Source organism: Diabrotica virgifera, chromosome 6 (assembly GCF_917563875.1).
Source record: "Diabrotica virgifera virgifera chromosome 6, PGI_DIABVI_V3a".
NCBI lineage: Eukaryota > Metazoa > Arthropoda > Insecta > Coleoptera > Chrysomelidae > Diabrotica > Diabrotica virgifera.
Window position 1 is genome coordinate 120,734,685 of NC_065448.1, and position 26,219 is coordinate 120,760,903.

General features: G+C 31.3%; 1 protein-coding gene across 1 annotated transcript; it reads left to right on the top strand.

The window, feature by feature from the left end:
- Window positions 1-2,046: 2,046 nt before the first annotated feature.
- Window positions 2,047-10,421, top strand: LOC114329165 (facilitated trehalose transporter Tret1-2 homolog). The gene is made up of 3 exons (XM_028278184.2): window positions 2,047-2,328; window positions 5,440-6,273; window positions 9,837-10,421. The coding sequence occupies exons 1-3, from the start codon at window positions 2,292-2,294 to the stop codon at window positions 10,298-10,300; spliced, it is 1,335 nt and encodes a 444-aa protein (XP_028133985.2). The 5' UTR covers window positions 2,047-2,291; the 3' UTR covers window positions 10,301-10,421.
- The last annotated feature ends 15,798 nt before the right edge of the window (window positions 10,422-26,219 follow it).

Here is a 26,219-nt window from a genome sequence, read left to right on the forward strand (position 1 = left end):
TGTGCACTTATGTCTGTGGCAAAAAGTTTATCTAATGCCATCCCTTCTTTGTGAACACACACTATTGTGCACTTAATGGTAAAAGCATATAATATGGACCACACACACTACACATACAAAGATTCAAATTTAGATATGAGGCCCTCTCAGATTTTGTCTTTTACAAAAATGGCGGTCATTCAAAATGAATTTGCCGCACATAGGTACATGTGAAGATACGATATGCATTTATTAAATGGTAACTAACATAACTAAGAATTTCAAAATCATTCCTAAAAAATATTTTTACACTCTCTTCAATGGCGCTATTACCTTTATGAAAACTTAATATATACAGGGTGAAAGAATTGAAAAAAAAACAACATATTTTTACATAAAAAACAGTAAAAACACAGCTTCTGGTAAACCGATTCTTCCGGTTCAAGACCTCGATCTTATTCATCAAAAAAAAAACCTTGATGCCAAATTTGGCTAAATCGGACTCTCAGTTCAAAAGTTATAGTGCTTTACATTATTTACATATGTGTAGCCGCCATTTTGAATGTTCGCCATTTTTGTAAAAGGCAAAATCTGAGACGGCCTCATATCTAAATTTGAACTTTTGTACGCTTCTACCATTAAATGCACAATAATTCGTATAATCTTTGCATGAATCTGCCACAAATAGGTACATGTGAAGATACGTTATGCATTTATTAAATGGTAATTAACATAACTAAAAAGTTCAAAATATTTCCTAAAACATATTCTTACGCTCTTTTCAATGGTGGTATTACCAATTTGAAAAATTAATATATACAGGGTGAACAAATTGAAAATAAATTATTTACATAATAGAAAATAGTTTTACATAAAAAACCAGAAAAAATACAACTTCTGGTAAACCGATTCTTCCAGTTCACGACATCGATCTTGTAAATCATAGAAAGAACCTATGTACCAAATTTGGTTAAAATCGGACTTTTCATTCAAAAGATATCGCGCTATTAGTCACATATGTCTAGTCGCCCATTTTGAATGACCGCCATTTTTGTAAAAGGCAAAATCTGAGATGGCCTCATATCTAAATTTGAACCTTTATATGTGCAGTATATGTGGACCAAATTATATGCTTGTATCATTAAATGTGCAATTCTTATAATATTTGCACGAATCTGCAACACTATAATTTAAGCTATAAGCAATGTTTATTTCTGAAATAAACATTTTTTTCCATTTTATGACAGCGTTAAAATGTATTTTGAATTGAATAAATACCATAAGTTCTTCTTTTTGCGTCAATTAATTAAATTCACACATTATTTTTTTAGCTACCCGGTATAAATAATAAATTACTGAGTAGATAATTGAATAACTCCTCGAATCAGCTGCCACACGACCCCTATTCCCATTTAAGAAAATCATCGATTACGTCATCACGTCTAAATGGAGGACGTCACGATTATTGCATTATGTCAAAAAATTATAATTTTTAAATAAAATAAAATGTCTATATGCCCCAGGTAAACTCAGCCTGAATAAAATGAGTACGGGGATCATAATAGGCGGTTGAAGCTTAGCGTAGCGTAATAATAGGCGTCCTTGTTATACCGGATGTCCTAGATAAAGCAGACTACCCTGCTATGGTCCCAAAGCCGCGTTGGCAATATAAAACAGGAGACAATTATTATTAAAAATCCACCTCAAGATTTTTCTCCAAAGTGGCTTTTTTTAGAAAAAATCCATAAAATTTTCCCTCGAAATCCATCCCAAATTTATTCCATAATTTTGAACATCTCATTATATAAATATAAAAAATATTTTGTTCCGTGGCCAACACCCTTTTGGTAGATGCGACTTTTTTTCTAATAAAGTAATAACATAATCATCCAATACAACTCCACAGTACTAATTTTATTTTTTTGTCTATTTAAAAAATGTAATATTGAACACTAATAAACTTGATTAAATTCTACTGAACTCAGTAAAATTGCATTGAATTGGCAACACAGCCGCTACAAGAGGTGAACGAGTTGTGTGTAGACTGCATGTAGACCCTCCTACTCCTTCCTCGTTCAGAGATTTTGCTGACATGAAACTGCCGGTGCTACATTGGGTAGCCCCATGCGATCATAAAAATACCAATACCAACGAAATCTATAGGAATACCATTCAACTCGTTTGCATTTCGTTGTGCAATGAAATAAACTAAGAACTGAAAGTGTAGTGGTTATTATTTTAGTAGATAAAAATGAAATAAAACAAATAAGCTGAAAAAATAGGTTTGAAAATTATTTTGAAGTTATCAAAAAATGGGAAATTCAGAATTGTTCGCAGGCGTTGCTACAGGTAAATATACTTTCACTACTTAAACTAATGTCATCAAATAGGTCGAGTATTACTTAGATTTTTTTTATTCATTTCAGTTAATTGCTTTTACTGTAATTTTTCGTCGAAAACAGGTTCCACTTGAACATAACAGTCTGATACTTATAAACTTCATTCTAACACTTTCATTATATCGAATGTAGAATAAAAAAATTGCTTTATTTTGATATGTCATACAGTGGTTGTACTCATTATTACTGGAGGATTGCTTCCAATTGGGATTTTTCTTAGTAGAAAAATAAATAAAAATAAAAATACAGGAATGGTACAGGTGCATTAATAATTTTATTGCAATTTTGCACTGATACTGAGAGAAGTTGGCTTCTTCCTGCTTAACCCTAAAAACTCTGTCTGAAATGTGTGATTCCAATAATTCTGTATATTTGCTTGCAAAATCCGGCTTAAAGTATTTTTTCTACAACCGTGTTAAAAATGCAATTTTTAGCACTCCATAGGAGCGTTAAAAATCCTACTGTAAAGCACTAGTGCCTTAAAATTTTGAAGGCACTGCAGTTAAAAGTGAATCGTCAAATTGGGAAACGCAAAATATTTATATTTCATTTATTAACATTATTATTAATATTACAACTTGCGCAATTTGAAAAAGGATGTTTAAAAGGTTTTTTAAAATTTAATTTAAACTGTATTATTGCATTTTTAATACGTTTGTAGCAAAAACAAGTTTATGTAACGGTATAATATTTTCGCTAAGAATTTTTAGACATTCCCCCCGAGTGTAGACAACCAGTTCTACCTTTTACGGGTCATAGGTTCATGGTTTCAGCAATTAACAAATATATTGTATTTTATAAATTTATAACGTTTGTAGAAAAAATATTGTATGATATACGTGTTAAATAGTACATTTTTAAGGCACTCATGTGAAACTTTCACGTGCGTGCCTTAAAATTGTACTTTTAGCACTTACTACATAAATAGTTATTTATGATATAAGTGTTAAAAGTACACGTTTAAGGCACGCATGTGAAAGTTTGCCTCACATGAGTGCCTTAAAAATGTACTTTTTAACACGCATAATATCATACAATATTTTTTCTACAAACGTAATTACAGGACAATATCTACAAAAACTTTTACTTGAACTTGACTGACATTCCATTTTTATATTTTTTTGACATTACATCAAAATTGCCTATACGGTCAATACGAATTGCAGTGCCATAACAATTTTAAAGCACTAGTGTTAAAGTAGCATTTTTAACGCTCGTATGGAGTGCTAAAAATTGCATTTTTAACACGGTTGTAGAAAATGACTATTTAAGTCGAACGCGAAATAGTCCAAGAACTGGGAGCGGATTTTGCTCGTGATAAGTAATATGGACAAACTATGCCAAGATATGATGAATAAGTTGTGTACATGACTTTCTTTAACAGGCAGAAACCAGAGAGGGGGACGAGGGTAGTTATAAGGGGTCATAATCGCGGTTTTTATTATTTTTTTTGTGACGCTTATGATCGAGATAGTGCACCAGAAGTTTTAAATAAGTAGGTCATGACGTAAGTAAAATCTCTAGGATCGGAACGCTGCGTGACCGACAAATGGGTGGGGGCAGGGGTAAATATAATAATTCTAAGGGTTTTTTTTGTGACGTTCGGGATCAAGATATCGCACCAAAATTTGGGAATAAGTAGACCATGACATAAGTAAAATGTCCAGAGGCGGAAACCAGAGCGGCAGACGAGGGTATTTATAAGGAATCAAATTCGCGGTTTTTTAAGTGAAAACTTCTTTAGGGACGTTGTGCGATTTTTGGATAGGGAAAAAAGCATTGAATTCGCGACCGTCATTGCGACCGTCATCGCGACCCTCATTGCAACCGTCATCGCGACCGTCATTGCGACCGTCATCGCGACCGTCATTGCGACCGTCATCGCTTATGCTATATATTATGCGTATGTATGTATAAATTGTGTAGAGGTATTTAAATTTAAAACAAATGTAAAACCTATTTTAGGATGGGTAAAAAAGCTTGATTTCGCGACCATCATCGCGACCGTCTTCGCTTCGGCGAAATAAATTTTGTAAATATATAAGTATATTATGTGTTTGTATATATAAATTGTATAGAAGTATTTAAATTTAAAATAAATGTAAAACCTATTTTAGGATGGGGAAAAAGGAGTTATTTCGCGACCGTCATCTCTTCGGTGAAATAAATTTTGTACGTACTATATTATGTGTATTGATTCAATACCAACGAGGCATTGATTTAATACCATGTGAAATACTAGGTACTAGGTGACAAAGAATTACATATCATTCATTCTATCTGTGTCGCTGTTTGGAATTCAGGAAAATGGCCATCTGATTGGTGTACCTCAATGTATATCCCGCGACACAAAAAAGGAACTACTACCAGATGTGAAAACTACCGCAAACTGTCACTAATAACACATGCTAGTAAAATCTTGTTACACATCATCAAAAATAGATTAAAACAAGCTGAAAATGCGAGCATTATCATAACGAAAATTTTGTTTATTTATGTATTTTAATTCATAATAATATGGAAATTTGCTATTATAAAAAATTGTTTAGAATTAAAAATTATGTTTTAATGTGCAATTATATCATTCTAATTAAATTTAAATGTTTTGAACTATAAGGGTACTTTACTCTTGATCGAAATTCATATTTTTTATATACCTCGTATAAAATTATTTAAATTTGATATATGATGGTTGCATCATAAATCTTAGACCATGAAGAGCTTTTTATTAACAATAACTTTTCTTCGTCAAATTAAAAATAAAAGAGTTATAGATGAAAATATTGTTGGTATCCATAATTTGAGAAAAATCTCCAAATATTTTTTTCCATTAGAAGGATGTAATAGCACATATCAGACCATAATTTTTTATTCCAAACAACATTTCATATAGTCGGTTCGCTAATCTCAGATACAACTGGCTAGTGATTTTAGTCAGTAATTTTGCCAATTTGGCAAAAAAAAAATTACTAAATAGTTAATAGATTATACAAATTATACATGTATTCTATATATTTATAATTTATGCTTTCTGTACTATTTATAACTATTATTATTACAGGATGTCTACTTATGGTATACGCTGGGATGACCGAAGTTAGTTACCAGTTTCAGGTTTATAGGTTTTTGAATATAAAGGAAATAAGCATTTCGTTAATAACCAAGTTTATCATGTCGTCAAAACTGGGAGGACTAATCGGATCGTTATTTTTTGGTGCTTTAGCTGAAGTAATTGGTAGACAACGTACAATAACTGCTATATACTTGCCATTACTGATATCTTCAATCATGTTTCAAGCAACTTCGGACTATGTGGTTGGTTGTGGGGCAAGCTTTATAGCAGGTCTATCAATAGGTGGAACGTATACGGTGGTACCAATGTTTATTGGGGAAATAAGTACAAAAGATATGAGGGGTAGATTAATTGGCCTGATGTATCCATCACAACAATTAGGTGTATTTATAATAATTATCGGTAGAATTATTTTGTCCGTTTTTGTTGAAACCGATATGATGCCTTTTAAAAATTATAGTTCTATAATATTGGCAATGTTTGGTATACTTTTAACTGGGACAGCTGTAAGAGAAACACCTTATTATTATTTGAATAAAGGAAAAGAAGGATTAGCTAAAGAAAGTTTAACATATATACGGAGTTTTGCAGTTAACACTGAGTTGGAGTATGATGAAATTCAAAGTGGTATAAAATATATAAAAAGTATTGAAACTGGAGCTGGTATCATTTTTTGGTCGATCAAACGAAGTTGGATAAAACCTTTACTCCTAATGATAAGCGTTTATATTTTTACGTATGCAGTTTATGTGTTTCCTTATTACGCCGTGCGGTCAATATCTGATAGTTCTTGGAATCCTTGGGTAGGACGCTTAGTCATAAGTAAGTATGTTTTGAAATGTTACTAACAAAGCAATCCTTTTTGAAAAAAAAAAACAATATCCTTTGTGACAAAAACATCCCTGTATATTTTACAATTCGTGTTTTTTTTTAAAACCAGACTTGTTTTTGATTGAAGATTTATGGTCAGAAATTTTTTAGTAGGTACTACCATATTATTTTTAAAGATACTTAAATTTTGTGTTACTTTATTTTCAATTGGTGTTAATATACCTACAGTAACATCAAAAAATAATGAAAATGTTTCTTTTATGTTGAGGAAAATTGGTAGAAAATAAAATAATTGTCATTGCAATTTTCACTATCCAAGATATTGAAAGGTTTTTTAAAAATATGTTATAAGAGTGATCTCCTGTTAAAATAGACTAATATTTATTTATAATTTATCGTCATAAATACCCCCACCAAACGGTGGGTGATAGACATATACTGTCGGGAAATAAATAGTAGGAAATATAGTCCTCTTCATTTTACTATTAAGTAAATTTTTTTCAAAACGTACAGGAAGGGCTACGTTTCGCAAAAACCACAAATTACCCCCTTTAAAGAGATGAAAAGGGGGGTTACGGGGCGAAATTTTTTAAGAGAAAGTTAGTCTAATGATAAGCACCCCCTGATATACCAAAAAAGATAAAACCAGACTTGTGTCTATTTTGCGAGGTTCAACCTCTGCTTCCTACACTATGGATAAATTAATTATTTTGTTGATAGATTTATATTTTCCATTACAATTATTATTAAAATTAATTTGAGCATAAATTTTTAATATCCCTATCGTCTTCAGACATCTTAAAAAGATTTAATTTTTAAATTAGTCAGTTTGGTTACATATTGAGAACTGTCAAAGCGTATTATATTTGACTCGCCATTGGTCACTGCGCATGTGATACCTCCATCGCTAATGCCATATCGCGGTTCTTTTGGTTAAAAATCTGTATCGTAATGAAAATATGTATCATAATGAAGGTCATTATGATACAGGTAGTGAAATCATAATTGATATATTAAAGTATGAGAATAGAAAAAATATTTATAAAACTGAGTGTCAAATGAATGCTAAACCTAATGAATTAATGGCGAAGATTTAAAATACTATAATGAAAGAAAACAAGAAAACTTTTTTTTGATATATGTTTTAAATTATGTTCTGCTATGAATTATAGCATTTTTTTCGAATTTAAAATTTTATGCAAGTTCCCATTATAGTCAGGACATAATTACATCCGACACTCCGTGTTTTTTATAATTGTTAACATACTAAATTACATATCTAATAATTTTTATCCATTAAACAGTTCGGTGCCGATCGACCTTATATCGGATCGTCTATTATTTTTTCGTTCTCACTGGGTCCGTGTATAGAATACTTACGTTGGTAACCTACTTTGACTCACACTCACACCATTTACATTTAGTCCATTCTTTCACGGCTTTTGCTCTAAATTTTAAAGAACCGCTTGGATTGACATGAAATTTGGCATACGTATAGCTTACATGTCAAAGAAAAAAAGTGATATTGTGCCGATGTGTGCTTTTGCCCTGGGGGTGACTTTCACCCCCTCTTGGGGGTGAAAAAATATATGTCCAAAATAAGTCCGGAAATGGGTAAACTGACTAATTTTAAGTAACTTTTGTTCTATAGAGCTTTTTCGCCAAGTCAACATTTTTCGAGTTATTTGCGAGTGAATATGTTCATTTTTCAACAAAATACCCACATTTTTAGACGGTTTTTCGCAAATAACTCAAAAAGTAAGTATTTTGTCGAAAAAAACGTTCCTAGTGAAAATATAGCCCATAGAAAAGTAAAAAAAATGGTGTACGTGTTAGGTCTCTGGATTTCGTAGAACCAGAGTTATAGCCAATGAAAAATATATTCATATTCACCAAATTTCAAATAAAATATTTCGACGTGAAATATCCAAAAAATTAAGAACTTTTTGGGAAAAACTCATTATAACTTTTTTAAAGTGTTTAAAAAAAGCTTTATTTTTGTTTTTACAAAAAGTTTCTAGCATTAAATTTAAGCAAGTTACGTTCAAAATAAAGATGGTCCCTTTTGTTTTTGCAAAAAAAAATCGGGAAGACCACCCCCTAATTAGCAACTTAAATGAAATTAATCGTTACCGCTCCACAAATTATTTTACTTATGTTGTGTTTATATGATCTGTAAGTTTCATTGATTCAAATTGCTTATTTTTGAAAAAATTTGGTTTAAAAATAAAATTTTTTAAAATTTAAATTTTGAAAAATATGCTTTTTTTTCAAAATAACTTAAAAATTGTTAGAGATACCAAAAATCTCGAAAAACAAAAAAAGTCAGATTTGTTGTTCTGAATATCATGTATTTTTTTGTTTTTCTGTTAGACAAAAATTGATTAAGATTTGGTGTTTCTAAATTTGCATACATTCGTGATCAGTGACTCGTTCAACCCATTTTAACTACAGCCCTTTCAATAATAAGGACTTTGAACCGATGAAACTTACAGATCATATAAACAATATATACAAGAGTCAAGAAACTTGTGAAGTCGTAACGATTAAGTTCATTTAAGATACTAATTAGGGGGTGATTTTCTCGATTTTTTTACCAAAACCAAAAGGGACTAACTTTATTTTGAGCGTAACTTGTTTAATTTTGATGCTAGAAATTTTTTTTATGAAACAAAAATGAAGCTATTTTTAAACACTTTAAATAAATTGAAATGAGTTTTCCCCGAAATGTGCTTCATTTTTGGTTATTTCACGTTAAAGTATTGCATTTGGAATTTGACGAATATGAACCTATTTTTCATTAGCTATAACTCTGCTGCTACTAGGTGTAGAGACGTGATATATACACCATTTTTTTAAATTTTTTACAGGCTATGTTTCTGCTAAGAATGTTTTTTCGACAAAATACTTACTATTTGAGTTATTTGCGAAAAACCGTCTAAAAGCGTGGTTATTTTGTTGAAAAAATTAACATATTCACTGTCAAATAACTCGAAAAGTATTGACTTAGTGAAAAAACTCTATAGAACAAGAGTGACTTAAAATTAGCCAGTTTATCCATTTTCTGACTTTTTTGGACGAATATTTTTTCACCCCCAAGAGGGGGTGAAAACCACCCCCAGGGCAAAAGCACATATCGGCACAATATCACTTTTTTTGTTTGACTTGTTAGCTATGTGTATGCCAAATTTCATGTCAATCCAAGCGGTTCTTTAAAATTTAGAGGTTTTGAAATATTTTACCGTTAAAGAACGGACTAATTTAAAACTTCTCTATCACGTATGTCGTATATCATAATATTTATGTCTGTGGTTTAATTGCGACCTTTCTAAACCAAAAACTTGTGTAGGATCTAGTAATAATATATATAGATAATTGTTTAATCTTTTCTAAAACAATACATATTTTTTCTGTTGTTTAATGTAATTATTGGTCTCTTTATATATTGTTAGTTTCATAGGTTTTCACTTGATGGAGTAATTTTTTATTGTACATTTTATTTTTATAATTTACATTGATAAACAGATAATTTTTCTCATGCCGATGATTTTTAGGTATCGTACCATTTATGGCTTCGTTTCTGATTCTATTTGTTGTGGACACAGTTGGCAGAAAATGGACGCTTATGCTATCGTTTGGGGGAATGATTCTGGTACTAATAGTATTTTTACTTTTTACCATATGGAAAACGTATTCCGCTAATGCAAGCTTTGTGTTATATATTTTGTTTCTTATATCTTCTAATGTAGGTGCTGGTCCAATCCGCTTTGTATTGCTAGGCGAAATATTCCCTCTTGACAAAAAAGGAATATATGCTGGTATTTCGACAGCTTTATTGTTTATTTTACAGTTATTCGTCTTAGAGATAAACCAAATTAAAGTATTAGCTAGTGAGACCTATTATATTGATATTTATATTTCATTGGTTATTTTAGTAATTGCTCTCATAATTGTTAAATTCTATTATGTAGAAACTAGAAAACGAACTCTGAATGAAATTCAGATTAAACTTAGGTAACTTTTAACTGTATCACTTCTTTATGATGTTAATTAAACTCTTGTTAAGTGTAATTACTTGTTAAACTGTTTTAATTTATTAATATTATTCCTGTACGTAGCAATAAAAAGATAGTCGTTTATTTTTTTTATTATATTAGGATGCTGTTAGAACAGTAAAATCTTTTAGAACTAGTTGTGTTTAATAAAAGTGCTGTGTGCTGTCTACTGAACGTGTGAGAGCAAGGCAAACCAAAAAAGTTTGTGGAGTAGAGTAAAAAAAAACTTATTATGATTATGAATGATAGTTTATGTATGCATATTATGTCATATGTGTTGTAGATAAAATATAGGAAAAATCGATAAGAATTGAAGAACTGGTGTTTAATACAAAAATTACCTGAACATTATAAAAAATAGACAAAAATCTTCGTGCTACCTTCTTTCAATGCTGTTTCGATTATTTTCGTGCATTTAAGAGTTTAGGTAGATGTTTCCCAACACAGTGGTTAATTTGACTGCTAAGGGGAGGAAAGAACAGTAAAACAATTTACTGCTCATACTTCAACTTTACTAATAATCGTGTTGTTAAGGGTAGTTATCCAATTTTTTTTTCATCGCTAAAACACTAAAAAATCATGCTATACGAGAGAATTTAGTAAGACGGTCAATATCAGAATTGCTTAAAATGGTTATTGAAAAAGATGACAAAGATATAAAAGTTATACCACTGAGTAACAATACTGTTAGCAGCCATTTGTTTTTTTATTTTGTATACTGACGGAAGAGGTGTGGTTACTAACGGACAGACGGAAGTCGATAATTCAATTTTTTCACATTTTTATAATTGGGTGAAAAAAAAAAGAAAAATTCGACGAGTACTTCTATAAAGAATCTAGAAGGAATATTGACCGAATCCAAAAAGAGATTTCGAGACTTAAAATAGTTTCAATAGTTCCTTAATTTTTTTTCTGATTCCATTTGAAATTAACATAATCGAACGTGAGTTTTCTATTTCCTATATAATTAGCTGTCACTCAAAAAACATCTGTAGAATTAGAATTATAAATAATAAGTAGATATGCAAGCAGATCAAGCTCTACAATGAAAATATAAGTCGGCGGCGATGACTGAATTTCGAAAATTTCTACCAGAATCGAAGTATCCTGAATTTTTAAAAAAGGCTGGGTGATTAAATATTTCCATATTCCGAACACGCTGATGTGAATCATTTTATTACACTTTAGAATTCGTAAAATTACTGAGAACTGCTGTCACCACCAATTTTTTACCAAATTTTAAACAATGATGAAAAGGAGTATCTATGTACTTAACATAAATATTTTCAAATATTATCAATATTTAAATTTAATACAATGAGTTTTCAATAGATATAACCTCAGCACAAAAACTAATTTAATCCTTTCTTGCGTACTTTTTTAAAATACATTAATGTGGCTCGCGAAAAATTTCGAATTTTGAAAAATTGCTCGGACTAAAGGAGTTTGGTAACCTCTGTTATAGGCCATGCTTAATATAAGCTGCTTTCTTCTAACGCACAAGCGAGACAGCTTTTCTTGATCTATAGCTTTTCTTAGGAGATGCTCCATTCCGGCAGTCCAATGATGCATCTTACTCGCACTCACATTGTTATGTACTTGCTATTAATTAAAGATAACAACTAAGTAATAAATTAATGACACAAATTTCTTCAGGACTATGTAGGGGGGATTTTAAACTTTGATTTAGTTACTTTCTGACTTTCATAATAATATTTTTTAACCGAGGTATTAGGTCTTGAAAATAACCATTTTCGCGTTTAGCTAAACGTGAGTGTAGCGTGTAGCTATTAGTAAATTAATGTGAGTATTGCAAATACATGAGAGGAGAAGTTATCCACTGATAACACTCCTAATACTAACACTAACAAATTAAATTAATGTTTGATTATAATTTGAAAGTAAAATTGAAAGAATAAAATCCTTTGGCCAATGTATTTTCAATCTTCGTCTGACTTGGAGATGTAGTTGTCTTGTTTCCTCGTTGGGGTGGGCTGGCAGATGTTCTAAATAATTTCTTGTTAGTCTGCTGATTTCGTCTTCAACGAACGGTATACCAAAGGACCAGAGTCGCCATGCAGTGTTTTGTTACTAACGTACCACGGGGCGCTGAAAATCATTCTGAGTATTTTGGATTGGATTCTCTGAATGATTTTGGTATTAGAAGATAATTGCACTCCATATGAAGATATAGGCTTTATTATGCACTTATACAAGAGAAGTTTATTATCTGTAGATAACTGCGATTTTCGGCCTATTAGCCAATTCATTTGACGTATTTTCATGTTGATTTGGATTTTTTTGACAAGATGTGTGCTTTCCAATTGAGCTTTTGGTCAATTGTCATGCCCAGGTATTTGACTTCTATTTTTACTGGTAGTAATATATTGTTCAGTGTGATTCCAGGACATACGATGTTCTTGTTGGTGAATGTAATTTGATTAGACTTAGTATGGTTAACTTTGATTTTCCATCTATTCATCCAGTCTTGTAGTAGATTCAGGTGTATTTGAAGGTTTCCTGATGCTACTTGGGGGGTCATCATCGATGGATATTATGGCAGTGTCATCTGCGAACATGGTTACTGTGGTCGTATTTGTTGTCGGGATATCAGCAGTGTATATGAGCTACAGGAGGGGACCCAGGACACTTCCTTGAGGGACACCGGATTTTATGGGATAGTAATGAGAGGTTTCTGCAAGGAATCTGACTTGAAAGTGACGTTCTGTGAGGTATGGTTTTAAGAGTAGATAGTGAGGAGTGGGAAAGGATGACTTAAGTTTATTCAGGAGGCCGTCATGCCAAACACCGTCGAAGGCTTGTTATATATCCAGGAAGGCAGCAGTGCAAATTGTTTTTCTTCGATGCATGCATTAATGTTTTTAACAATCCTATGGCATTGTTGTAGAGTTGAATGGGCTTCGCGGAAACCAAACTGGTGTGTTGGGATCACTGAATCAATTTCGATGTCTTTTGAGATTCTTTGGAGCAGAAGTATTTCTAAGATTTTTGACATTATTGGAAGTAAGCTGATTGGTCTATAAGAGGTAGCAATATTTGGTGGTTTATTTGGTTTACTAATCATAATTATTTGTGCGAACTTCCAGTTAATCGAGTGGTAGGTTAATCTTATGATACTATTATATATCATTGTTAGTAGGACAATTGCTTTTCTGGGTAATTTTTTTAATATTAGCCCGGTGATCATGTCGAAGCCTGGTGCTTTGTAGTTATTGCATCTAGAAATTTGTTCTTTCACATTATTAGGAGTAAAGCATTTGATTGGTAGCATCATTGGGCATGGAGTATCTAAGAAGTTTTTAACTTGTTCTTCGTTATTATTATTTTGGGGGCATTTGCCCACCCCCCGATCCTGAAAATGACTGAAATTTACAAAAAATAGATCAATTTTGTATTATGTTTGCATATATAATGGATTGTATATACAGGGTGTTTCATTGGGAAACGGAAATACTTTAATGGTGAATAGAGGTCATCGAGCCGGTTCTAGATATAGTACATTTTTTGCCCTACCGACTTTTATAACCGAGCTAGAGGGTGTTTGATCGATTTTGCCCATTTCTTTCCTAAGCCATGACTTTAGAACCACCCTGTATATTTTTTTTTATATTTGGTACACATATTATGTCTCATTCAAAACCCAAACGATCGACATACTAACCATAAGAAAAATCCAGGTCCGGATTAACAAAAAATTATAAAGTAATTGTGACCTGAAAACAACACCCTGTATATTGAAATTTTGAAAATCTGTTTGCATATTTGAAAAGGGCACAAAAAAGTAAGTTTAATGGTTTGCTCCAATTTTTCGGCCAGACAATTTTATGACTTTAATTTTGAAATTATATTGAATTTTTTAAGAACTTTGACATTAAAAAGCAGAGATTATTAACTTTTAGTTATAAATTATTAAAGTTAATGAATAAATACTAATTTTAAAAATAAAAATAATCAATACTTATTTATCACATTGGAACGACCCAATTACTACTGACAAGAAAAATCGAGGTCCGGATTAAGAAAAAAAATACAAAGTAATTGTGACCTTGAACCAACACCCTGTATAATGAAATTATAAAAATTTGTCTGCGCATTTTAAAAGAGCATGGAAAACTGTGATTAAAGGCTCATTTTAATTTTTTAGCCGTTGTTTTAATTACATCAATTTTGAAATTATATTGAAATTTTAAAAAACTCTGAGATTAAAAACCAGGTATTGTTAACTTTTAATAATAATTTAATGTTAATGAATCAATACTTATTTTAAAAATACTTAATACTTATTTACTACGCTGACTTCTTAGATTCTCTGGATTTGTAGCTATATGCACACCATTAAAAATTAGAATGGCGAGAATTGGGATATTTTAATGATTTAATAAAGAATTAAAAAAACTGCTATATCTAATAAAACAAAAATTCGTTACAATTTAATAATTTAACATAAATTAAAAATATTTGAACTATAACAGTTGCTCAAAATGTCCGCCATTTTGTTCGATGCATTTCGTTGCTCGTTTTAAAATATTTCGAATCGATTCTCTAAGTACATTTGGCCCCGTATTTATAGTCAGTACTCAAGATCGATCTCGAGATCGGTCTCAGCCAAGACGATCTTACATCGACGTCGTGCTCAAGACCACGTTCTGTTTTATAAACGAGTCTTCGGCTATTCTCGGTCAAGATTGATCTCGAGGCTGGAAAATTAGGGATTTTAAGCGATTTTGACATAGAACACCAACTAAAAACGATATTCTGTCAATCGTCAAGTCAAATATATTTGCAATGTTTTTATAGATGTAATTTGTTTTTTGAAAATAAATTATTACAATGTTTTGAGTTAAATAAGTTTATTTTATTGGTGGAAAGTTTAAATTTTTATTTTTCTAAATCAATAACATGCTATTTTTTCAAAGGTTAATGACCTCTCATAATATCTTTTCATTATGAGGTAAAGGATTTCTTTTCTTTGTGGTAAAGGATTGCATATTAAAGGAAAGTATAAATATATTCTTTGATATTACCCCAGTATAACAGAATACTATGATATTATTACTTTATTCTTGGTTGGGAGTAATGGGTTTTAATGAAATATTCAAAGTACCTACTTAGAGAAAACACTGGGAGATATCCTTTACTAGTAATACCTGACTTTTTATTAATGGTGTAAGCTTTCTTCTATGTTTATAGACTTCATCTGACTTAAAACAAAGAAGAAACCATGACAGGTGGAACTTATGTAAAATGCAATTTACTATTTTCATGGGAATAAGCCTCAATTTAAGTTTGAAATTAAATTTGTTTAATGTTTAAATTCTTAAACTCAAATTCTTGAGATAAAGTTGATTTTATGTAATTGAGTTAACAATGTTTCAATAAAATCGTCCCATGAATGCAACTCATAAATATTAACGATATTGTTTTAAAGTCATCTACTCTAAAATGTATAAATATATGTCTGAATTGTCAATATGAATGAGTCAGATAAAATTAAATTATTAGAAGAAGTTTCTATCAAGCAACAACAAGATTAATATAAAATATTAACAATATTACCCAAATAACAGCACAAAAGTAAATATATCCTACCCATTTCTACTGGACATTAACGCTCCCCCTCCAATTCTACACTTCTATATCATCCACATCTCCTTACTGCTTCGAACAACTTTTTTCATGGTCTTTCTCTTTTTTTCCTCCGAAAATAATGTCTTACATGTCGCTCTTACATTCAAGTAATGTTGACCTAGCCACCTGACTTTCCATATCTATAATTTTTTGCCAGTCCTAACTCTAGAACTAGAAGTCTACCAGAACTGCCAGCCCCTACCAGAACTAGATGTCTATTTTCATTTCATCTTTCTTATTTATTCTTTCAAGTGTCACAAGCATACAATGCCACTAGTCAAATAACTGCTTCATATACATATTTGCAATATAGCTGTCCTACATACATTTTTGACTTCAATAATATACCATCGATCTGCTTTCTCTTAGTAGTGTCTTTTCTATTCCTTTTTCTTCTTCCCATTTACCAATAATTATTGCTACTCCTAAATACTTGAATTGGCTGACATTTTCAATTTTGTATGCCTTTGTTCCTGTTTTTAGTGTGAAAAATTTATTCTATTTTATCTCTGTACACATTTCAATACACTTTATATTTTGATTTTGTTTCATTTATAGACATGCAATTTTCTTGCTTCACCTCTCAAGTTTCTAAACAACTTCAGTTTTTTTTTCTTGTTAAGAGGACTATGTCATCTGCATAAATAATAGTATACAGTGATGAGTATAACTGGCAAAATGACGAAAGATGGAAAACATCATATGTTGTGAAATAAAAGGAGATGAAACCAGTAGAGGTATACAATTATCAATAGGAACCTATAAATTTACATTACATTACATAATTTCCCACCTTTAGACGTCTGTGACAGTTGTCATACTCCTCAAATACGTCTAAAGGTGGAAAACTATGTAATGTTTCCTATCGATAATTTTACATCTCTTTTTATTTCACAACATATGTTTTCCATTTTTTTGCGCTATTTTGCTGGTTATTAGAGGGCTCATCACAGTATTGCTGTTTACATGCCTGGACCTCGGAGGTAATCCACACTATGTCGAGATGGTGTTTTTTTGAATAAGTTTCTTTAATGCACTTATTTTAATAGTTGGATTGTACAAATTGTTTATATATTATCATTAAAATATAGTCATATTGTCTTTCAACTAATTATGGGATATATCAGATTTTTATTAACATTCTAAGTGCTCTAAACTTTGTTGTAAACACACGCTAAACACAGTTGCATGAAATGACATAGTGTAGTTTACCTCCGAGGTACAGATGTGTAATTAATTTTATATTTGGTAAGGAAAGGTTTTCAAATAAATACTCATTTAAAAAGAGGGAAACTCGTACTCATTTATTTTAAAATAAAATATAAAAAATACATATTAGGAAATAAAATAAAAAATAATATATCCAACATTATACAAATTCAATAATGTATTATCAGAATAAATAAACAAATTCCAGTTGAATGTAGAACAAGAGAAAGACAGAAGATAACTATATATTTATATTCAAAAAATATATGGTGAAAGTACAATAGTAGAGTACCTTTGACTCACACCACTTTTGCTCTCAGGGGCTCATTTATATCTATTGAATAACCTACTATTTATTTAGCAATTATCAATAAATACCTGGTTGTAATAGTGGGGTAAGTAGATAGTGTCTGCATGCATACCCACTGTCATATATTCCTATTAATAATCCTGGATTCCAAGAGCTAAAATTCCATTTTAGCTCTTAATGCTCTTAGATCAAATATTGAATGACTTGATAACCTTGTTGAACAACAATATACATAATCTCTCTTCTAGTACCTACAATTATTCATTTACATAATAAGGGCCTAAGCCTAAATAACAAATATGTCTTTACAGTACCTGTACATTTGGAAAATGGGCAACCTCATAAAAACTGGTTATATTCCTATAAGTAGCATAAAATCTTTGTTGTTTAAGTTAATGCCCTGATGAACTTCAATATTGTAATACTCCATTGGATTTTAGATATTATAATTTTTATCACGAATTTGTATATTTTCCGGGGGATTTTCTTCTTCAATATAATCAATAAACTCTAAAAATTCTTCATTCATTTTTTATTGTAATTAGAAAAACAAAAAATATACATTGGAACTGAATTGCAAAAAATTATTATTCAAAATTCAAACCAAAACAAACAAAGTTAGGTTAGAAACGCAGGCTCGAGGTAGGTCGATCGAGGACTTGAGATTCGGCTGTCATTTTACACTTCCCAAGACAGCGTCGGACCTCGAGATCGGTTTATAAAACACAAATTTGGTTCAAGGTCGGTCTTGAGCATCGACGCTGTCTTGAGACTCGTCTATAAATACGGGTCTTGGAGTGTTCTTCATTTTTCTGGCAGCTGGGTGTCATACCTTGACATTAATCAATATGATTTCAAAATTCCCGTAATTAAATTATCTGCGCAAAAATTTGGCATGCACCTTTTAACGCAGTTTTTTATGCTCTTCTAAAATGCACAATCAAATTTTCAAAATTTCAATATACAGGGTGTTGGTTCAAGGTCACAATTACTTTATATTTTTTTCTTAATCCGGACCTGGATTTTTCTTGTCATTAGTAATTGGGTCGTTCCGATGCGGTAAATAAGTATTGATTATTTTTAAAATGAGTATTTATTCATTAACTTTAATAATTTATAACTAAAAGTTAATAATATCTGCTTTTTAATGTCAAAGTTTTTAAAAAATTCAATATAATTTCAAAATTAAAGTCATAAAATTGTCTGGCCGAAAAATTGAATCAAACCATTAAACTTACTTTTTTGTGCCTTTTTCAAATATGCAAACAGATTTACAAAATTTCAATATACAGGGTGTTGTTTTAAGGTCACAATTACTTTATAATGTTTTGTTAATCCGGACCTGGATTTTTCTTATGGTTAGTATGTCGGTCGTCTGGGTTTTGAATGAGACATATGTGTACCAAATATCAAAAAAATATACAGGGTGGTTCTAAAGTTATGGCTTAGGAAAGAAATGGGCAAAATCGATAAAACACCCTGTAACTCGGTTATAAAAGTCGGTATGGCAAAAAATGTACTATATCTAGAACCGGCTCGGTGACCTCTATTTAAAGTATTTCCGTTTCCCAATGAAACACCCTGTATAATGCTTACCCCCCAAACCAAAATTTCAAATGACGCCCCTGGATGATACTCCTCTTGCCCTGTTTCTTCTGCTAATTAACTCTTTATATACCGTGCATCCTTTGTAATTTGCGGTGTGTGCTCCATTGCAAAGAGCGCATATGGCAGGTGAGTCCCTAGGTTTTTTAAAATCGGCTGACATATGGTTGCCTCCACATTTAACACAGTGATAAGGTCTATTGCAGTATGTCTTAGAGTGCCCATACAATTGGCATGTAGTACACTGGACAATATTATTCTTTTTATACGGTGGTTCGAAAACAAAGTATTTTCGCGTTGTTTGTAAATTGAATTTCATATATTTTTTTATTATTTTTATTAGGTTCTATATCGGCGTAGAACATGATTAGAGGATCCTTACTTACTCTGTGTTTTATATTTACAATATTGCTTACTAAATGCCCATGTTTTTCTATTTCACTTTTTATTATATTAATGGGCACTGTATGATATAGATTACGAATTACTACTCTGTATGCTCTATCCTCTTTCATTTGGTACGTATGATGCACAATTCTTTTGCTATTTAAATGTCTTACCATTTTTGGGTATGTTTCAGAGTCCCGGGAATTTATTTTTAGTGTGTGGTTTTGTAATGCTGTGCAATAGTATGAATCTGCTGTTATTACTTCCGATAGGTTATTAACCATTTTATTGTAATCAGTAACATAAACCGGGAGATATTAACAGAACTTCAACCACGATTTTCTAAGTCCTGCCCTTTGCCATACTGGAAGGTTAAAAAAAATACTTACAATTTATGGAAAAATCCACGGGTTTCCTGTGACATTTTTCTGTGAAAATTAGATTTTTCATGAGGAAAAAAATGGGGAGTTGCGATGAATTTCTTAGTCCTGCCACATCCATAGAATGACAGGATACTATCAATTTTATGAAGAAAATTTTTTGGGCACGAGGGTTGCAAAAGGACTAAGGGAGTATATAGATATACAAACATGTAATGAAAATAATGAAATTTTCATAATTTTCTGAGTCCTGCCAACTTAACCAAATAAACAATTATTTAAAAATGATGGAAAATTATGTTGGCATGCCGTCTCCTAATGTTTAACTGCACTTGTCCCTTTTAAAATTCTGTGGAAAATTTTCACCCTGTTTCCGTGATTTTCTGAGTCATAAAATAAATTTTATTATAAAAAATGTTTTAAGTAGACATTATTTAAAATGGCAGGATGTTTAGTTACACCTTTTTTCCTATACATAGTTAAAAAATGTGTAAGAAAATTCGTGGAAAGTTACACGATTTTCTGAGTCATGCCATTTTGCACATATCTTAAGAATGTTAATATAAAGCTCTTTACAAAGAGGCAGGATGGTTGTGTAGTTATTTCGTATATAAAAATAAAATTTTAAGTCTGTAAAATTATTGCTGGTTGTTATACAAACATATTCATATCACCACAATTCTCTGAGTGATGGCATGTCAAGTATGCTTTAAAAACCCTAATCTAAAACCGTTTATAACGTGGCAGGATAATCGCAAAGATATTTAATACATAAAAATTAATTTTTGTATCGTTAAAACAATCGTACGGTATTAAATATTATTTTCCTGAGTAATGTCTCGGATTTTTACACGCCTTTCAAATCTAATACCAAACTCTAAGATCTTTATTTTAAGCGACTAGATCATATTTTTATCTAAGTAAACGTAATAAGAGTAATAGGAAGAAAATCAATAATTTTACAATTAATTGGTTATAGTAGGGATTATACCTATTATACAGGGTGTCCAGAAACTCTTCTAACAAACGAAGCCCAGAGATTCCTCAGATAATTTTAAGAAAATTTAACTCAATTCACCTAGTCCGAAAATGCTTCCTAAGAAAGCTAAAGCTCTTTAAAGGTGGCGTATTGTAATCAGTTTTTTTTTTAAATAGCTCCAGAACACTTCTATTTAGACAAACGAAAATTGGTACACCTATTTATCTTTCAGAGATAAATCGATTCCACCAATTGTAAATTTTTAGTACCGGTCATAGGCGTCCGTTTAGGGTAGGTAAACGGATATTTTATCGCATAACTTTTCTGTGTTTAACTTTTAAGCATTTTTGACACTGGGTTATTAAACTATGGGGTATTCTTGTACTAAAAGGTACTCTTGCTTTAAGTCGGTAAGATACGCCAGGTTCTAGAAAAATCGATTTGAAAAATTTTGCTGTTTTTGAATTTGAAAAAAAAATTAAAAAAAAACTATTTAGAAAAACGAAAACTGGTACGTTTATTTCTCTTCCAACGATGAATCGATTTTATCAATTGTGAATTTCTAGTATCGGTCATAGACGTCCGTCCGGTCTAGATCAACAAAATCTCATAACTTGCTTTAATTTTGAAGCATTTTTGACAGTAGAGTATTAAATTATGAGGTATTCTAGTACTAAAAGTTACTCTTGCTTTAAGTCGATAAATACACCGTTTATTTTATTTTTTTTTAATCAAATTTTTCTTAAATTCAAAATACGAAAAATTTTAAAATTGATTTTTCTAGAAAACGGTGCATCCTACCGACTTAAAGCAAGAGTACCTTTTAGTACTAGAATACTTCACAACTTAATAATATAGTGTCAAAAATGCTTAAAAGTTAAAGACAAAACAGTTATGCGATAAAATAACCGTTGTCCTACCCAAAACGGACTCCTATGACCGGTACTAGAGATTCGCATTTGATGGAATCTATTTATCTCTGGAAGATAAAAAGGCGGCCCAGTTTTTGTGTATCGAAATGGAAGCGTTCTGAAGATATAAAAAAACGCTCTAACGCAAAGAGCTCTAGCTCCCTTAGGAAATATTTTTGGATTAGGTGAATTGTGTTAAATTGTTTTAAAATTATCTTAGGAACCTTAAATTTATATACAGGGTGTTGCATTTAAAAAAACATAAGTTTGTGTCGCCCTGTCAATACGGGTAGCCCTGTATATTAGAAAATATTTTTAAATTATGATCCTATTTTTGCCCCACTTTTACCTAAATAACTTTTTTTCGTATCCCTTACGACAAACGAGTAATTGGACTTTGTCACACTAATGCCCCACCCTTTATACGAAATAACTATAAAACCATCCTGTCTCTTTGTAAATAGACTTATATTAAGATTCTTGAAACATATGCAAAATGGCATGACTCAGAACATCGCGGAATTTTTCACGAATTTTCTTACAAATCTAGGAATCCTGCCGTCTTACTAGAACCGTTTAACCTTCCTGCCGAGTACCGAAAAAGTATTGATTGCATTTGAGTATTAAAACTTTTTAAAGGCATGACTCAGAAAATCACGGGATCAGGGTGAAAATTTTCCGCAGAATTTTCCGAGCGACAAGTAAACATTAGGAGACGTCATGCTAATATTTTTTTTGATCATTTTGAAATAAATATGTTTAATTTATTTAGTTGGCAGGACCCAGAAAATCATGAAAATTTCATTATTTCGTTACATGTTTGTATATAGTATTTTTACTACAAACGTATTTTTTTACGTAGGTCAAAATTTTTGACGTAAGAGAACTGTCAAAACATTAGATTGTCATGGCAAAACATGGCAATAATGAAAAGTCACATTCTAATGTTTTGACAGTTCTCTTACGTCAAAAATTTTGACCTACGTAATAACGTTTTTGTAGTAAAAATACTATACATATAAAATTAGTTAGCCCGTTTGCAACCCTCCTGCCCAAAAAATTTTCTTCATAAAATCGGTAGTATCCTGTCATTCTACGGATATAGCAGGACTCATAAATTCATCGCAAAACCCTATTTTTATTTTTTGGGAAAATCTAGTTTTTACAGGAAAATGTCACAGGTTTGTGGATGTTTCGAGAGATTGTAAGTACTTCGTCTACCCTTTAAGTATTGCAAAAGGCAGGACAGGTATAATATCTCCCGGTCTAACACCATATACAGGGTGTTTCAAAAAAAGGTAAACCCGTCTCTAGGGTAGGTAAAAAACTGAAAAATAATTGTGGTTTGCTTAGTAAAAAATTTTTGTAACGCCATCCGTTTTCAAGATACAGGGCGTCGAAGAAAACAAAATTTTACGCATTTTTGAAAATTGAAAAATTGAAACAAGGTTTAAAGACTCTAATTATTGTTGATTTATCGTCATAACAATCAATAAATGTCCGATTTCCATGGCACACTTGGAGAAAATAGAGGTACACCTATTAGAACTTTATCATTACTACCAGCATCAACTATCACTTCATAATTTTCAAATCAAAATATTCCGAAAACGGTACACAGTATCGAGTTTTACCAAGAGTACCTTTTTCGTGTAAAATTGAATGATGTTTAAGTTTACTTGAAATTTTGATTAATAATTATACTCTTAAAAAAGTTATATTGACTAATACTTAGTACGATCCGTGTAACTAGCGCCATCTATGAGAATCAGATATAAAAACAAATTCATGGGATGTATCAGCTTCCAATACATATTCGTATAAAATTTCATTACAATGTTGCCAGTAGTTTCGGCAAAATCGTAAAAAATGCGTAATTTTTTTTTCTTCGACGCCCTGTATCTTGAAAACGGATGGCGTTACAAAAATTTTTTACTAAGCAAACCCCAATTATTTTTCAGTTTTTTACCTACCCTAGAGACGGGGTTACCTTTTTTTGAAACACCCTGTATAAAAATTGGTGGGGTTTCGAGATTTCTGGAGTTTCGTTGGTATTTTCTGAACTGTTATTGTTGTCTTTTTTGTTATCATTTTGTAGAACCTGAAATTTATTGCTGGTTACTACCGTGTCTTCGTTTTCTGATGGTGTCGGGGATTTATTTTACATTTTTTGTTACTACAGTCTGTTAAGTGTTTGATTAGATATACCCCCAATGAAGGAAGCGCTAAAATCGGCAACATTGCTTATCAGAATGAATCGTATTGCCACTGTAGAATGACGAATGACTGAATGAATCGGTACGACAATAGGTGGGCAGCGAGGAAGCAGTCTTGCAATTTATAGTACGTATATCTAAGTGAAAACTAAACAGTCTGTATGTTGTACAGTTTGCCATTCGTGGATGTCCGATGACTCAATATCGCTGATTTCCCCTGAAGATTCTTCACTTTGTAATGTTTGTGTCATCTGACTAGAATCAGAAGCTTCATTTTGAGGTGTAGCTAATGTGGGATTTATTTTAGGATTATATTGACAGTTTAAGGAAGATTGTGATACTACTTGGCTAGGAACATAATATATTAGAGTTGTTGGTGTGTTGTTTAAAATGTGTGCTGAATTTGGTTGTAAATTTTGTGGAAAAAGGACATTTGGGCATTCTGGTTGAATTTGCTGTTGCTGATATTGAACATGTCATTGTATAGGTTGACCATTAACAGTAGCAGTATAAAAAGGAACACTCACCGATAAATCTGGTGGAGCGCTCATTTTAACTGTTAAATCCGAATATTTTAATTTTTAAATAGTTTATAAATAGTAAGTCCACTTGATACACGATAATGACGGTAAAAGCGAGGCCTCAGCCCGTTTCTTATCACACTATAAACTTTCGCCTAATTCGTATTGATGTTTACAGGTCGAGGGTCAAATAAATAGGTACTTCGCGTTTTTCAAATTTTAAATCGCGTACAACTCGACAAACATCAATTTTAGAGAAAAATCACAGGAGAACTTTTTTGCTCATAATGACCCAAAGAATCCAGAAAAAATGTACAAAGTGAAAAAATGTATTTTTAAAATTTGTTTAAAAAAAAATTGTTTAAACAATTTTCCGTCCGCGGCATCTCCCGGCACCCTATAGATTTGTTATAAGGACGTCTTCTTGAGTAAGTTTATGCAAAATCGGAATAATTTACCTAACGGGGCCGACGATACGGCCTGGTCTATTAGGCTTAAAGGCTATATATGAGTAGTGTGACCAACTCCAATTCAGTTGAATTCGGGACAAGACTGAAAAAAATACTTGAAATCCGGGACTTTTCAATGAAAATCGGGCCATTTTTTATTTTTTAAATATAGGACTTTAATATCATCATTTTATTGATTATTTAACATTTTTATGTTGACAATGATATGTTTAATGGGATTACGCCACAATTGGTTATAATAATAATTATATTTTTGTTAGTTTTTGACGTTTCGACTTCCAATCATTCTCAAAAAAGGAAAAATTAGAAAATAAAGTGATGTTGGATTTCCATGTAAATATAACCTTAGGTTAAAAATATAATTGCCAAACAGGCCACAAAAAAACAGCTTCAAAACATTTAAAAATCAATCCATTCATATTTTAAATTGACCTCAACAAACAAAATATGATGTATTCTTGCAATCTAATTCTTTACATTGCTTATTTTTTAAAATTATAATTATTGTCGATTTTTTTTTCGTCCCAATAATTTAATTTGATGTGTTTTCTTAAAAGAATAACGAAAAAAATAGAATTTTACCAAAAAGTTGAAAATTCGGATGGCCCGGAAGCCTTTTCCGGGACGCCGGGACACGACTTCGTAATTCGGGCCATGTCCCGGATTTTTCGGGCTAGTTAGTCACACTATGTATGAGGCTAAAAAACTTGGGTATATCTAAGTTATTATTTTGGTTATCAAGTACCCAATTTAAGTTTAAACATTATTTAGTTTCAAGATTTTAAAGAGTAATCGAGGCTTATTTCAATTTAGATTTTTCGCCGTTGTTTTTTAATTTTTAATTATGCGCGTCTACTCGAATTTTAACTTCGGTGCCGTGCTGAACACTTTATGTGCGCACTATAATTATTTATTGCCAATGTAACATGGCGGCTTAAAAGTCCAATGGACGCGCATAATTAAAAATTAACAAACAACGGTCTAAATTGAAACAAGTCCCGTTTATTTCTCAGAATCTTGAAACTGAATGTTTAAACTTCAATTTAGGCACATGGCAACCTCAAAAATAATAATCGACATACTAGTTTTCACGACTCCAACATACGTATTTTCGCACCTTTTAGATTTTAAACCTCTTATAACTGAACTTCTCAAAAAAAAAACACAGAAAAGAGACCTTTTTGCTGAGCAAAAAAAGTGATTGCTGAAACTTATTTAAAAGAACTGCTTAAAGAATTTGTGCGC

What these genes read in the sequence shown, in the direction of transcription:
- LOC114329165 (XM_028278184.2), top strand. Translation starts at nt 2,292, where the DNA reads ATGGGAAATTCAGAATTGTTCGCAGGCGTTGCTACAG. An exon ending in GTTCGCAGGCGTTGCTACAG is followed by an intron (nt 2,329 to 5,439) that starts GTAAATATACTT and finishes TTATTATTACAG; the next exon opens with GATGTCTACTTATGGTATAC. An exon ending in GGTAGGACGCTTAGTCATAA is followed by an intron (nt 6,274 to 9,836) that starts GTAAGTATGTTT and finishes GATGATTTTTAG; the next exon opens with GTATCGTACCATTTATGGCT.